Source organism: Ischnura elegans, chromosome 4 (genome assembly GCF_921293095.1).
Source record: "Ischnura elegans chromosome 4, ioIscEleg1.1, whole genome shotgun sequence".
NCBI lineage: Eukaryota > Metazoa > Arthropoda > Insecta > Odonata > Coenagrionidae > Ischnura > Ischnura elegans.
Genome location: NC_060249.1, coordinates 93,781,356 through 93,798,326, shown reverse-complemented (window position 1 = coordinate 93,798,326; position 16,971 = coordinate 93,781,356). Strand labels below are relative to the sequence as shown.

The following is a 16,971-nucleotide window of genomic DNA, read 5'->3' as shown; positions in this document are numbered from 1 at the left end:
GATTTTGGCGTGACTTGGTGGAACGATGAGATATTTATGGTGAAGCAAAAACCCAATACTGTTCCACAAATTTTTATTTGCTGCCGAATAGTTTCGACGGCTATAGCGTCATTCTCAAGACAAACAGCACTTATCTTGATAATGACACTATAGCCGTCGAAACTAGTCAACAGCAAATAAAAGTTTGTGGAACAGTAATGAGTTTTTGCTTCACCATGAATAGATTAAATTTTTTTCAATCAAAAATACGTTTTACATCCATTACTAATGGGTTTTAATTCAGAACTCTTAAGGATTTGATGAACGTAATCACGAACAAAATCTTCACTCTAAGCTAAAATTCCCACAGCGAAGTGTTGAATTTTCTCCAACTCCTAATGTGAAACTATCGTTTTCATCGACTAAGATTTTTTCGAATGGCGTATATTTTTAGTCTGTTGATAAAAAAGGAAAACTCAATAAAAAAATTTATAAAAAAGTGCGATTTTTTATTGCTATATTGTCTGTTTCAATATTTCAAGAATGAAAATATGTAGATTGATCATCCATACTGTCTTCGATTAGTCCTTGATTTTAGGCTTTAATTTTGTTGTCTATCCAGTCACGATACGCAGAAACTCGTGTGTACACGGTGGGAAATCCTTTTGTGTCGCAGCCTCTTGCCCAAGACACCAGTCCGACGACTTTGTTGTCCACGAACAGTGGTCCACCAGAGTCTCCCTGGAGAAAATAGAAAAATGATGCCGTGTATTATTCGAAAGGCAGAAGTCAGCGAATTTTACCCGAGTACGGAAAGGTTGGGTTGACTTTAAGGTCATAAGGTTTCAAATTTTCAGATATAATCATAGAAATTAGAGCTTGGGTGAGGTGATGAACGTTTAGAATATGCTCCTTGCTCGTTATGAGATCGATTTATGATATCAAATTACTTACGCTAAAAGATCAGTAGCCAAATCGATCTTAAATTACGTAAAACGAAATACGTTAAAACACTTGATTCAAAGCGCTGCGTCACTCGTTCGCCAACGGATTTCTATGGAAAATTAGCTTGAATTGATACCGAGAACGCACGGTAAAATGAAGTCCAGATGTAGTACATGGAAATCAGAAATTGTGTGCAGTTATTTGCAAGAATACGTTAAGTCTTAAATGGAAAAAATATTAGAAATCTGTCATTAAAAAGAAGTTACTTTTAAAATATTGATACCAAAAAGACTTTAATTTTATCTAGTGAGTTAAAAACAAAGTTACTGTTTGCAGTGTATCTCCTTCCGGGAATTTGGTAGCTTAAGGATAATGAAAAATGTGTAACCTGAAGAAAGATTAGAAATTAAGTTGGGCACAGAGTAAAGTAGACGCAGGAGGTCAGTAGAGTAATGGTATTATTGGATAGAACAAGTGCAAAATAAACCATATAGTAAAGAGAGTGAATTGAGGAAGGTGGTATATATCTAAAAAAGTAGCAAATAGTTTTTAAAAAGTCGTCGAATACGTGACAGAGGAATCACGAGAAGACCGCTTGATATGGCAGGTGTGAGGAGGGCGTGACATGCACAAAAGCTAAAGGGATGTTGTGGACAGGTAAATTGGTGAATGAACAAAGCAGCTTATAGTTTAGATCCAAAACTAAAGAATAATTTTCATGCAAATGGAGTAATAGAGAGAAGGAATCTGATGGAAATTCAAAAATATTAACATATTAGGATGGAAGGACTGGAACGGAAAATGAGTATGCGAAGAGATAAGACAATAATGACAAACGAGTAATATTACGGCAACAAATTTATAAACTCGAGACACCTAAGGTGGGTGCGAAATTTCTTTGGGTCATATTCATTGTCGTAATTGACTTACCTCCGGACCCCACCCCCCAGGCAACGCGGTGTCCGGGGGTTAGTGGTTAGTCACCAGTCGGTATTCAGTGACTCGTCTCACTGCCATGATATTAATAAATGATCTTTAAATTTAAGCAGATGCAGTCGTTATATGTCAAGTAGACAATAGTTTTTAATAATTTTTTCATTTCTCTGAGGCTGTGGGGGGGGGGGGGGTATCTATCCCCTCGTCCCTCCCAATAGTTAGGCCACCGGTAATACTAATATGTATAAAAAAATTAATTTATTTCACAATACAGAAGCAAATGGGCTACATCCTTCGAAATATATCGAAAAGGTATAAATGAGACAAATAACAGGTGTGCTTTGCATTCTTTTGTAAGTTAAAGCCACGAAAATGGCTCCATGCAGAACTGTAAATTCTATAAAAATATAGCCGACCGAAATGGCCACAACCGTGCCTTCAGGATGTCAAGAATAATAACGTGCAAAGTGAGAACTGTATATATTCGAGGGAAGTCAGTTTTGATCCACCCAGACTTACGTTGCAAGATCCTTTGTTTCCTTCGGGTGTGTCAGCACAGATCTGTTCAGGATACACAGTAAGGCCGTCTGGCTCGTAGGCTGCGTTGCATTGGTCGTGGTCCCAAATCCAAATATTCACCTCGTACAAATCGTCGGGAAGGTCTCCTCCATACTAAGAAAAGAAGTTAAGTTAATAGCATTTCTACCGTCTGATTCGCTGAGGGTTTCCTAAATATTAGGGATGAGTCGATTCCATTTTTTTTTCGATTCTGATTCCAATTTCGATTCTTTCAAATCGATTTACGATTCTCGATTCCATCGATTATTATTAATACTTACAGGTGGGATATTAAATTATTAGTAGCATTGCTGACGTTAAAATTTAAGAATTTAATGGAATAATAAAATAACAAAATCAATTAAGTAGCCCAGAAGAGTATATTTATTAAAAATAACGAATTAGTGTATAGTAATATATTCTCAGATTTAATATAGTAATAAATACTTTTATCCAATTCCGTGCCCGAGAATCGGTGAAATCGAGAATCACATTTTGGAATCGATTCATGCATACAAATCCCAAAAATCCTAATGTGCAAGAGAATTTTGACTTAACTTGCCCATACCATAGATCTGATAAATGGAAAGAGAAGTACGTGGTAGTACACAGCAGCTGTAAGCGGAATAACTCCAGTTAACGTTTCCATTACATTAGATGGGCTCAATTGAGTACCAATTTCTCATAATTCTAGCCGGTAGCAAACGAGATCGGTTGTCCTCAGAATATTTTAAGTCCTCTAAAATTGATACCATGATTGTTGGGCAGTTTTGAATGCTTATATTCTTCAACACTTGGTCTGAGTCACAATTAGCCTGTTATGAAATTGATTATACGGAAATAATGCAATAATTTTGCGAGTTTGTTGCAGAAACAACATCAAAATTTGAGTTCTATAACATTAGCTATCAAAAAATCAACCAAATTATGGTTTTCTGAGATCGTGGTGAGGTTAACTTCTTAATACTTTATTAGTCTTTCGGGAACCGCAAAACGAGGCGTCAACGCCCGCAACAATCGAGTTAGTCAACTCCACACGGCGTCACTGCGAAACAAATTACTTGGTCGAGTGGTTTACTGTTACTTGAGGTTTTTACAAGTTAAAATTTCACATTTCTGAAGAAAATGGTAACTTGAACATGTTACAGGATTCCACTCCATAATTAAGTAGACCTCATATTTCATTTTTTCGCAAACATTCGTATTAACCATTTTTCCGTATCTATAGTACTCCTAAATATCTGTACCATTCAAAATACTCATTACAAAATACGTTGGTTTTCATTAAAATGCTCTTACAGCTAGTAAGTTATCACTTTAAAAAATTCCTTGTACTTACAGACAATCGACCCCAACCGATGACCGTAGCGTTGGACCAGATCGGAGTAACTTCGTCCTGTTCTGGAAGCTTGACGGGAGCGGTATTGTCATCAAACGTGAAGGGAGGATCCACCTGAAAAAATAAACACTTCGCTTTAAAACGTGGTGTCAAGAGCATCACGAATTTATAAAACCGGAATTGGGCTGATAATTTTTCAAGACGTGCGTAGAGTAGAAATGAGATGGAATGAGGCAATTGTAGTGTATGTAATAGTTCAGGAAACTAGGAAGTATCATAGTGATTACTCGAGTCAATTGACTCCATTTGAAATGTTCTCAAAACATCCAAAGGAAAAAACTTTTCAAGGAACAAATAACATTGCCTAACGTTCCAACTGACCTTTAAGGTGTAAAAGTAGCGGAACTTCATGAAATACGCTCGGTGGAAATCAAAATAACCCATAAATTAAATACGAAATTTTTATTAATAGATCCTATAAGATAAAAATATCAACAAGCACCCTTTTAGTATAATTTCAAAGATGTTTTATACAATTCATAGCGTTCCTTTCCCTTAAAGAATTTTTTCATCCGAGTGACCGCATCACATTAGCTCAACCGGTCGTTCTTTTTTCTTTTTCTGTGGCGTATTATTTTATAAAAAAATACGCTATACCCTTGAAGTTTTCAGGTTACATAGGGGTAACACTCATCAACATTTACCTGCACCGCAAATACAAAGAAAAACATCAAATAATGGATTCAAATGTTCAAATCTAAAATACCGGCGTATTTTGACAGTGATCTACTGTGTATTTGTGAACCCATTAAATTTTTATACTTGTCTGCTATTTACAGTGTGAATCATGAGGAATCTTAAATACTTCAGGAGAAGATAGGGGAGGCAATTTGAAGCATTTTTTATCCATGGGATCCAATTTTAATCGTAAGAGTCGCAACTCCTTAATAACTGAGCTATGGAAACAAACATTGTTAATGCAATTTGCAGTTACCATGAAAACGATTTTTCTAAGGTGTTCAGCCTTTCCTGCATTTATTTAATACTCCGCATTTTTAAGACATTATCTAATTAAGGTTGGACGAGAATGTGCGGTTATAATTGAAGGGGTGAGAAGCTAAGGGGTACAAGTGATTTTGTTTTCTAAACTGAGTTAGGTACAGATATTAGGTGTAGAAAACTAACCAGATCAATAAGATGTTTAGTAGTCCATTTGATTTTTCACTCGATGTCAGCACATTGCAGAGACTCACTCGTATCCCTTGTATTGCGTCTATTAATTTCTTTACTCTACTATTCTTTTTAGAAAAAATCACTTGTACCCGTCGGCTTCTCAGCCCCTCAATTGTCAGAAACGATTCATTTTTGAGCTTAATTAACCGAGAGGTTCGAGCGAGTATCCACAAAACGATTCCATAATCTCACCCATTTTAAGATTGACTGTTAAAAAAAAATTTAAAAACTGTTTTCATGATAACTGCAAATTGCATCCAAAATGAGTGCACTAAGGAGTTGTGACGCCATGCTTATGGACAAAAATGCTTAAAACTGTCACTTCTACCACCTCCTGAAGTATTTCACATTTCTACTGAAACACCCTGTATATTTTTAAAATTTAAAATAATAGAGTAAGCTTCAAACCAGTAACATTCAATGAAAAAAGACAGAGAAGGAGATATACGTAAACTTAACGGTCATAAGATTCATCTAAATCAATTCCATGGTCCTACTATGTTGGAAATGGCACCTCACGTTATCTTGAGTTCAAAAGCTGAACTGCTGGTAAGAGCTAATAGTTTTCATGCTAAAACCGAGAGCAGAAATGAAGGGAGATTCTTATGGAAGGAATTAAGTGATATAAAAAATCATCTCTTTTCAGAGACACTTACCCTCATCACTGAAACGTCATTGTGCCAAGAGTCTTCTGGGTTGTAATCCTCGTGGAAGTGGATCTCCGTCACTTTGTGGACAGTGCCCCCATTCTTCAGATTGTTCGTACCTGACACAACAGTCAAGGTGTCGGCGCTATCCCTAAAAACGAGAGAAAATGACATACATTATGCTGTATAGATAAATTTTTGAAGTCTCTGAAGGTAATAATTTTTGGCGTAAATGATGGAATCAACATTTTGTAAGTAACAAAGACTTGGTCGTGGCATGAGAGTGGTGGATCCAGTGTTTGACCAGAGGATGTAATTTTATTAAGGTCATCAACACAGATAATATCTAGGAGAGAGCTCGATGCTCTTGGCGATCTGCACTGGTTGCATTTGGCTATAATTATATTTATTTACTTTTTTACTTCTATTTATCTACCAAGATGGAAATGTAGAAAGCTGTACTTTTATTTTCTCATGGGCCCCAGTGCCTACGAAAATAAACGACATTATTATAATTATTATTATAGAAGAGACTGAGGTTTTTCCAATTCCGATCAATAAACTGTGCTAAAAGGTAGCTTATGGAAGTTAAAACGATTGTTTATTATATTCAACAATACTCTATCAAAATTAAGTTATAATTCGTATTTTCTGGCGTAACTTCATGGAATCGACAAAACATTATGAAATTTTTTTTTACTCTGAAATTCCATCTAAATTTTATAATATACGACCTATGTTTCTAATTTGCACGCCATCATCTGGTATATTTGCATCTTGCAAATTTTCACTAGCATTTGCAGTACCAGATGCTAAAGTCCCACGTCGCGTCGCACCTCAGTCGTACAGTATTAAATTTATGTGGAATGGGGTGGTTTAATATTTTTTTATTACCTAAATCGAAAGATTATTACTCCTGAAGTATGTATTTTACGCTTTTAGATTTTTAAATAACGATATCTATTTTTCGCTATTAAATGAAAAGTGAAAATTTTCAAGCGCGCGAAAACGCGACGGCTAAGTCTGAATGCTGGGAAAAGTCCGTGTGACGTCATTCTGGTTCCCGCTGTCGCCGTGTCAGGTAACCTTGGGTCGAGCATATGTGCGCCGCTGCGATGCAGGCTGCTAGCAGGTAGCAGAGTACCCTGCTAGCAGGTAGCGCTTGGCTTAAATAAGGATTATTAACACCTTATCAAAAGAATGAAACTTTCCGACCATAGGCAATTTTTATAGGTGATTATTAGGTGCTGTTTCCCTGAGCTCTGTGCCTCGTGCATGCATTGGTAACAAAGATTATATACACTAGGTATATACTTATATATAGATATATACGCTAGATTATATACTTATATTCTTTGATGAAGGAAACTACCCTATTACAAAGGTTTTTTACATAACAAAAGTAAGTTCATAAGATCGAATGTATCGTGAAAAATTCTGCAGAGGGGTTAGTTATAAACATGCATTGGCACAAACGTAGAAGCAAAGCATTTTTGACTGAGCCCACCACGACAGAGTTCACTGGCTCAGAAAGCTATATTACTTATTTATTTTTTTTTTACTTCTTCTTCTACAGAATGCTTCAGTTGATGAATAGAAAACCATGTATGCATAACCAATTATTCTACCCGTAATTCATTTCACTCTATTAAGAAACAATATACTGCATCCTCTTTGATATTATCTGATTGAATGATGAGTGTGTACAAATATAAAATCAAAAGTATCAAGTATCTTCGGCAAAAGTATATTAGCTACGGAACATACTTGAACACCTTCGTGAACATGCTGGAATTCCATATTTTAATTGTTTCTGGTAGATTTAAATTGATAAATGGATTGGTAAATTATTGACTTGCATGGTTGTATAATGTGATTCGTATTAAAACATTAACTCAGTATTCAAAATCAATTGCCGTTTCTGCGAATTTAGCCTTTGAAAAATCGCAAAAATCCTCGAGGAACGAGTTGGACCAAGGAAAGGAAATACCTCACCCAACCCTGAATAAGTGAATGTCACACCAGTGAATGCCAGTAGCTTAGTCTGGGGCGATCTCTAACCCTCAGCGATCAAAAACTAACTCATTGAATCACAGGGTTAGGGAGTTAATTTTAGGCCATCCCCAAGGAGTTAATTTGGAGCCACGTAAGTAGAATCATTCATGAATCAAATTGCATAAGAAAGTAATGGCCCGTGCATGAAATAAACTGCTTAATATTTACTATCCTGAACAATTCCGTCGCCATTTTCCCTGTGATACACTCCTATACCATTTCCAGTTAAATCATGTTCCCCACCGTATCCTATAACAATTAAAGGTGTTGTGTTATTGTTTTGACTTAAGTGCTGGCCTCACATCCCGCCGGCTCGGGTTCAAATCTCGGCAGAGAAAGAGTTTTTCCCAGAAGTTCCCTAATTGAGACTTTATGGAGGGCAATTTGATTGCAATTCCGTCCGTTGGATGGGACGTTAAACCGTGGTCCAAGTCGCCTTTCGTCAAGAGCAAGCTAATGCTGACGACAGGTTACTCTCTCCAATCTTCCATCCCTACTCTTCCCTCTTGGCGCGAACGCCCAAATAAAATGTCCCTCGCCGCATCTAACGCGCATGGAATAAACCCATTCGACCAAGAAATTTCGTCTTAAATAACTGTAAACGGCGAGTCCAAATATACATCTAATGGAGGAAAAACCTCGTCTCGTCATGGAGTCAGAAAGAAAACACTCCGTCGGAACAAGGTGCGCGCGGACATGAGTTTCCTCATAATCAGTGCATTTCATCCGCTAGGGATTTTTCCCCTGGAGTTTTGACTGTTGTCTAGCTACCTCTGTCGCATCCGCGTCCTCAGTCGCCGTAAAGGCAATGGATTCAGGTTGCTTCATGTGCCAACCTTCCAAGTTTTCACCGATCTGGCCCCATAAGTAAAATGGGACAGGTTGGTGTCCACACATTATCGAAAACGATAGTGCCTTAAGTAAAGAAAGCAACGGTAATTACAAGAAAAATACTTCGATATAACCTAAAACTTACTGAGAGCAATGTGCCGCGGTGAGGATGTAATTCTCGTTCACAATCGATCCACCGCAGTTGTGGGAACCATAAACCTGAAGGGAAATCTGTAGACAGGAAGAAATAAATATATATTATTATTCTAATAAGTCAAACTGGAACAGTGAGTCGTAAATAATATGGAAATATAAGTAATCCATGTAACTAACGTAATTCAACGAATAACGACATGTTTTGTTTATTTTAATATATTTATTGCAATTTTATGATTCACTACTATATAAACAGGCATAAAAATAAAATATAGGTTAACATGAATAACGTATACCGATAAATGTCACATTACAGGCTCCATTTAAGAATCCACAGCTTTTCAGCAATGTAACAAACAGATGTGTTCTCGACAGTCTTTAAAATTATACTTGGAATTAAATATGACCATATCTAATTGATTTCCATTAATCAGAACAAGTATTTCACTGCGATACATCTAACGATGAAGATTGCCTAAGAAAACCATAGGGAAATCAACAAAATGAAAAAGCAAAAATCCGTTAGCATAACTATACAAGTGGCCTTTGAAACAGCAACACAGATGTCACCATTGGAGCCGTGTCTTTTTTGTAAATCATTTCGCTTCGAAATCATCAAGTAACTCAGGCACTTTAATCCATCGCTACCGATCGTGCATTATTTCAATATTTTTAATATAACCGTAATTTTACCCCAATAAAGTCATAATGAGAAGGTATATGAAGTGAGAGTTCAAATAATAGCCAAGACAAAAGCCAATGGACCAATTTCACATTATTTTACTAAACAAAACGTGGAACTTGGCGGAGAGCGATTTATTTCACCCATCATGAAATTTGTACCAAAATAACAATGACATTAGAAAATCATCCGCGCCAACTACATGATAATATCTAATCAATCAGTAAAAACAAAACCCAATGATTGCTAACTCAAGGTGTCACAGCTGGGAGAATAAACAATAATTTTGATGAGTTCGAGATATTTCAGTGATATCTTAACGTACGGGAAATTTTACGGAAATAGTCTCCACGCAATAAGTAAAAAAAATAAATATTGGTAAATAATTCAAAGTAAGTCAGTAAAGTAAGAATATCAAAACGACCAAGTTAGCCGTTGTCCTCATAGCTGTCGATTCCAGAGTAAATTTTGGAAGTGATCAACAAAACTTCAGATACATTAGTAAATTTGAAATATTACCTGTCCTGGATATTTCCTGCCTTCAACGACGTTTCCACCAATAATGTATGGATCAGGATATCCAGGCAGTTTATCAGCCGCTCCCACACCTTTTGGCTTCCTCGGGACAGAGCCTGGAATTGATAATTAAATAAGAATCAAAACACTTGTTTGTGCTAACGTCATAAAGGCGAATCCTGAGCATGCAAATGACGAAATTCATCACCATAATGGATACAGTACGAGGTATAATAACGACGGTAAAATTTACTCTAATTACCATGGGAATCGAATCACGGACTTTTGGCTTTCGAGGCTACTGCGCAGCACACAACGTTATCCAGGTTCCTTGATTCCACTGGCAATTAATAAATCAGGTGAAGAGCGAGGTAAAATGATGGATCATCATTGAAAATACATTGGAAAGTCGTATTTTAGACTACTAGAGTGAGACTCGTAAAAATTTTGTAATGGTAAAAAGAAATTTTTAAGCTTGGAATGCCAAAATTCCGTTAATAGTATAATGAAGTGTTATTTACACCAAGGGTGAAGTTCGCCATCAAAAAATATATGGATTAGCCGGAATTCAAGCCCGTTTGCCGGTCAGGCGTGTAAGCCAATCACAGCACCATGCTCAGAGCGAACATCAGAATGGAGTTTGCCAACCAATATGTTGACATCACAAGTTCACTCGGTAGCGCTTGCGAAGTCATGCTTATTAAGCCACTGCTCAAAAAATTGTAACGTGTGACACTCGTCCGTTTTGCACAGACCGGGGTTTCACAGTATTAGTTTGCGGGGATGGAGCAAGTGTCCGCAAGGGACCAAATACCGCCTCACAGTCGAAAAACTTTATACTTACACACACATACACAAAGACACTCACAGTGGCAAAACCTTTTTGGGAGACTGAGCTCTAAAGAATAGGTCGAGATGTAAATTAGGACGAGTGTTTCCGCGGATAGCTCTATTTTGGCCTTCAAGAGGTCCTTTTCAACGCTGGGAGTATATGATCTTCACACTGACACAGGGTTAAGTGATGGGTAGGTGAGGACATCGACAAAATAAAGAAGGGAAGGAATATGGGGGCGGAAGGCGGGAAAGGTGCGTGTTCGGTTGCCGGTCCCGAGGAATCGGTGTCGCGAAAATAGGGCGCAGTTACAAAAGGAATCTAGCCTCTATTTTCCGTAGAAATAAGGACTGTTACACGCAAAGAAAATCAAAGGTGCATATTGTTTGCGGTTACGCCTTTGAGCATTTCAACAATTAATACTTGCATTAATTTTTGATTAATAATTAATTGCTGAATTAATAATAATAATTTCTGATTCCTATCGCACTTTATTCAGCCTTTCGGCTGGCTAAATTATTCAATAATAAATATTGTTAAGCATTTAGGCGTGTTTAAAATTAACATGAGTTTAGCTTCATCGATGTTAACTTTTTAAATGTATTCACAGTCTTATCAGTATAATTAGGCTTAATCACAATCAGCAAAAATGTAGCTTCGTCAATGGTAACTTTTTATGTGAGAGAGAATGTATCTGAGCTACCTTGTGCCATCTGGAGGGCGTACCTCGTGCACTTTCTTCGCATATGCTTACCTCCATTTGCGCTTTTTCGCATAATCGATGAATCTTGCCCAAGACAATTACCGTGAATATTCTCAATCGATTATATCAATGAAAACGGATACACCCCATCTGGTACTATTTCAGCGTTTCAAAGAAAGATAAACATTTAAACATTTATTTCACTTTTTTTACGAAATTCGCAAAGTTTCTTGGAAAAATAGAGCCTGGACCTGGTACTATTCCAGCGCTTTACATTTCTTCAAATTAATTTCAAAATATTTTTTTCCAAGAAAGTCGAAAAGTAAACCAAGCTACAAGAGAAATAAAACTCACCTAATGCCGTCCCGAGTACAAGGAAAACAATAAGAGCAGCTAACTTGGCCATGACGATCAGTGATGTCCGACAAAATAGTCGGGATTTTCCTTTTTATAATGCTGGATCCCACGCCATCACGTGGTACAACACCTATGATGAACACATTGGGATATCACGTGGATGACACCTTATTTGATAAGATAAAAGTCGTCCAATCATCACAATCATCGGTTATCGTTTTCATGATCAATGACAAGGTTACTTTCATTTATCTCTGCACCAAAGGTAATGTGATACGGGTACATCGAAAACACCTAGATCCTCATGGCCAGTTCATCTCACCTCCACCATTGACAGCGATTAGCCGGATATCTGTTGGTTACACAGGCATATCTCCGCACAATCACCGGAACCAGGAAGAAAAAAAGAGACTATTAGCAAGAAAGCGAGCAGAACCCAAAATACCTCAAGAGGACTAACTAGTTGAAAAAACCTGTGGCTTTTGTTCCTGAGCTGCAAATTTATTCCATTACATCATCATCATCCGTACCAAAATCTTAACACAGGAACACAACATATTCAATGCTAGTAATCTGACGAGAATTCTAGAAATATAGGAACCGTTCGACCAAACAGCAGTCAATTTTTTTCACCTTACCCATGCGCATCTCGACGTGCAGTTCAATCAAATTGTCGGAAAAGCAGTGGTCAGCCCACTCACTCGTTTCGAGCCATTTCTCAAGACTAAAAATCCACAAGTAACATCTTTGAGAGGTAGGGTTGATTTTTTAACATTTTTTATGATATTGGGCAATTTTGATCTACATGTAATATAAATGGATGGCACGAGTTCCTTTCGTGACTTTACTTTTACAATGGAACAGATGTCATGTAAATGTGACTATCATGGTTGCTATTTCAGACACATACTGGATATTATCGAGGAAATTAGTGAATGCATGCGTAATACGTCGCATTTCTTTCTCTATAACTGAAGTTTATGTATCGAGAATTATGTTTTAGGAAAACGATCACAGCAGCAAAGTTTTCAAGAAGAGAAATGAGTTACCAGAATGAGTTCTTATGAAAAGTAAATAGCTCACATGATGACCGTATTGATAGAGTGTTAAGAACGGCTAGTGTTGAGCCTGTGGTGTAGCGCTATGCGACGTGGAAAGGTGGATGCTGAGGGAGGAGGAGGAGAAGAGACCGGAGGAGTTCGAGATGAGGGTGTGCAGGGGATAGGATAATTTAAAGTGGACTGAGAGAAAAAGTAAGAACGAAGTGCTAGACATGGTGAGTGAAGACAGAAAATTGCTAGATGAAATACGGGGTATGGTTGGAGCAAGTACCCATGAGAATCAATAAGTAATGCCCATTTTTTATTTTTTTTTATTTGTGCATTTCAGTTACCCCCGAAAAGAGCACAATGAGGTCTTTTACATCGGGAGTTGAAACAATCAACAACAGACGATCATACACACTCATGTCCTGGAAGGGGCAACCTATCCATGTGGGATTTGAACCCGCGGCCCTCGGTATGGCAGGCGAGGACTTGTCCCCGCCGCCACAGATGCCGAAATACATTTATTTATTTTTCTCAGAACATATTTATTTTTAAGAGTCAGAATTTTCTCTGGTGGTAAAAGCTCTTGTCTTGTAGGCATAGCGTTGCCGAGCGCTCTGTTTCAGCATCTCCTGAGGATGCAACTTTCTTTACCCATCACCCAACTGTACTCCTACCAACTGCACCATCCTCAAACTGCACCTATACTGCACACAAACGTTTATGAATGTCCACCACGGTTTCTTCTTCTGCCCACCAGAATATTCAATAACAGCCCGCTTTTAACGTGAGTGGTATGTAGATACCGTTTTGACGATATAAAAGGGTTCACCTTCAACTTTTTCAACAGCACAAACTTCACCAGCGCAGAGAAAAAACATCAAACGTGAAGCACCGACAAAAATATTGATCTATGCATATCAATGGCTTTTTTAAAAAATGTGGGGCATTACTTATTGAACGATCCTTGTGCTAAGCAGGTAATGCATGTTGAAAACGGTGTTTGAGGGGATATTGCTAAGTGAGCGAGGAAGGGGGTGGAAAAGAATAGAATTTACGGGCATATTGAAAGGGAATACTCCGGGAATATATTGTAAATCAAGGTGGGAATTTCAATTGGGATGGTGGACACATGCAGAAGTGAATCACAAATGCTCCGGGTAATATACATCAAGAAGACCTTTAATTAAGCCTGATCATTTTTTCCGTCCATAGAATGATAGCTCAAGCGATAGATTTTCAGGGACCAAAAGAATGATCACTCGACCCATGATTTTCTGAATCACACCTTCATTCCCACCTTCCATCATTCATTACGTCACTCTACGTATTTATAACTGTCATTCGATCAAAAGACAAGCCTAGCATTACAATAGCTGTTAGCGGCCGTGTGTTCTGATTGGCTGAAGGACGGTACCAGCGATGATTTCAGCGACGGAAAAAGGGAAGTGGGGGATAAAGGGATGGAATTTTCATCCCTCGAGACATGGCGGAAAATGATGACGAGAAACCAGGGATGGAAAGTGAAACGAAAAAAATGTTCCGTTTCGAGAGTAGTGCCTTTGCGTAGTGCCTTTTTCTTCAAGCCCAGCTGGCTGCAAAATCCCCCGCCATTCACATTGTATACGCAGATGCACTAAGGAGCAAGGGAGGTTTCCATGGTGAGGACGTGGGAAATTCAACCTCCAGCCCTCGCCCCTAAGATGCATGAAATCCTAACATTGAGGCATAAGGACGCCATCCCCTCTGCTCGCGAGACACCTGTGGTTTCCCACTAATTTACAACAGCTTAAAAAAAATAACAGTGCTTAATCTATAGTCACTTATGTTTCACGGAGAACATTTCACCTTCGTCAGAAACTGCGTTAAGAAATCTCAAAGTGACTTAGCACTTCATTATTTCAATTTTCAAGATTGAGAGAATATCTTGTGCAGGAAGTTAAGAAAATTTTTGGGTTACCGCTAAAAATTTACCTTAAATTTACGCTGGAAGGTATTTTAAAATCATTGAGAGCATTTGCAGTTGGTCAAAAAACAAACCACGCGTCTAAAGCTTTGTTTTCTAGTATATTCCTTGCTGTTCAGAGGAATTAATTGACTTTTAATGAAGTTGTAATGCAAAAATTCTTGCTGTGCTAAATAATTTCAGGTACCATACTTTTTTCTTTGTTGAGATAAATAAGAGGACCCCTTATGGATTTAACCTCTTCAGACGTGATAATCCATTTTCCGAATAAAATTTGTTTGACTAATTTTTCTAGAGAAATTGAATTCAAAAATATAAATCCGCTTAAAAATTGGTATCGTAGTGATAGTAACACCTTTTATCACCCATGATACGTAAAAATAATGTAACAATTACAAGAAAAGGGTTTTATGCAACAAAAAAATTGCATGCATGCAGAATATTGATGTTATATAAGGTCATATTACTGAATTAATATCAATATATAATAATATAGTATCAATAAATGGAAATACCCTTTCTTAATGCCACTCATTGTAGGATGACAACAAAACTATTATATTTCGTCATTAACTACGCCTGAAATTCAAAGGAGAGATTGAAAACAGCTTAGTAAGTTGAAACACAGAAGGTATAGATTACGATACAAGCAGCGCTCAGTACTTAGAGACCCTGAGATAAGGAAATGATTAAAAAAAGCATATGTATTATACATGATACTCTAGGACTGAAGAGGTTAAAGGATCGAAAATCCTAGTAATGTGACATAATTCACATTCGTGGAGGAGTTTTCTTTAAAACTTAAAGATGAATACCGGCCAAATCATGAGACAAGATGGTGTGATGAAGAAAATAGTTGAATTAAAGAGTGGAAGGTAAGAACGGCAGAGTTAGGCCTCGAATTTGATACTTGGAACAGGCAAATATGGGTGAAAAACAGATGATTTATGTGAGTGTTGAAATATTAGTTTGTGGGAAATCAGGGATGGCAAGTGAAACGAAACAAAAATGTTTCGTTACGACCCATCGGGAAACAAAAATACGAGGCCTGAATTTAGTTTCGTTCCCGAAGGAAATTAAAATCACCAAGGAGTTTAGTTTCGACCCGGGACGAAACTTTATTTCCGTGAACGAAACTAAATTAATCGAAACTCCGCTGCTTATAGTTAAGTTTCGATCCCGAAGGTTGAGTGGAGGGAGATGAGAGGGAATAGTTTCGATCCATTACGTTTGAAATACGCGTGGAGAGGTTAAAACATTGAGCTTAAAAATCGAATGGCCTGTTTTCGTTCACGTCCTCCTCTTCGTGGTAAAAATATGAGTTCCCCATGCATCTAATGGCGGTAGGCGGAACCTCTACATCATTCAACCAAACTTCGCATTCGGTGTGTGGGTCGAAACTAAACTGTTTGAAGGCGAAGCACGTGGTCCCTCCGGTGCGAAACATTACACAGGCCAACAAAAAAAATTTGTTTGAAAACTTTTTTATTTTAATAGCTGATCTTTATAGATTTTGATGTGCCACATACAAACCTGGCCTTAGTTTTTTTGTATCACCCATAGTTTCCAAGCAATATGTATTCAATATTTAGTCTAATAACCCTATACGGCATACAGGGAAATCAATGAAACACTGTGTCACATCATAAAATTGTTTGTATTTACTGTTCACTTCATCGTGATGAAATTGTTTGTATTTACTACAGCGTGATTATACAGGGTTCACTTGTCAACTGGAATTGGTATACATTTTCTTTCCCTTTTTTCCTTGAAACCTCTTGTGTAGCTTTTTCTGCGATGAATCGCTTGCTGAACTTCTCGGTGAAGTACCAAAGGTAATCCCCATTATCTTCGTTCATAAGACCTACTTTTTCAATTTTATTATAACTATAAAAAAAGCTGTTAAATTCTAAAAATATTGCTTGATTTCATAAATTTAACTGTAAAATGTGAATAAATGGTGGGTGATACAACTTTAAAAACATCATATTTTGATTCAGCAACTTTAAGAACATAATAATAAGGTATTTTCAGTAAAAAAGTTTTTTCATTGTTGGCCTGTGTTATCTGTGTTTCGTTTCGTCCCAGAGTTTTAGTTAGGTTTCGACCCGAAGTAGTTTTGGCCGGGGATGGCAAGTGAAACTAAACGAAGGTCAAAACCAGTAAAACTTCAATAGTTTCGTTCCCCGG

At 37.4% G+C, this 16,971-nt stretch overlaps 1 protein-coding gene across 1 annotated transcript; it reads right to left on the bottom strand.

The window, feature by feature from the left end:
- Positions 1–463: 463 nt before the first annotated feature.
- On the bottom strand, positions 464–11,869 carry LOC124157797 (mite allergen Eur m 3-like). The gene is made up of 7 exons (XM_046532816.1): positions 11,767–11,869; positions 9,881–9,993; positions 8,669–8,754; positions 5,647–5,788; positions 3,758–3,871; positions 2,380–2,532; positions 464–720 (listed from the first exon to the last, which is right to left on the bottom strand). Exons 1-7 carry the CDS (start codon positions 11,816–11,818, stop codon positions 574–576), a joined length of 807 nt encoding a protein of 268 aa, XP_046388772.1. The 5' UTR covers positions 11,819–11,869; the 3' UTR covers positions 464–573.
- Between the last annotated feature and the right edge of the window lie 5,102 nt (positions 11,870–16,971).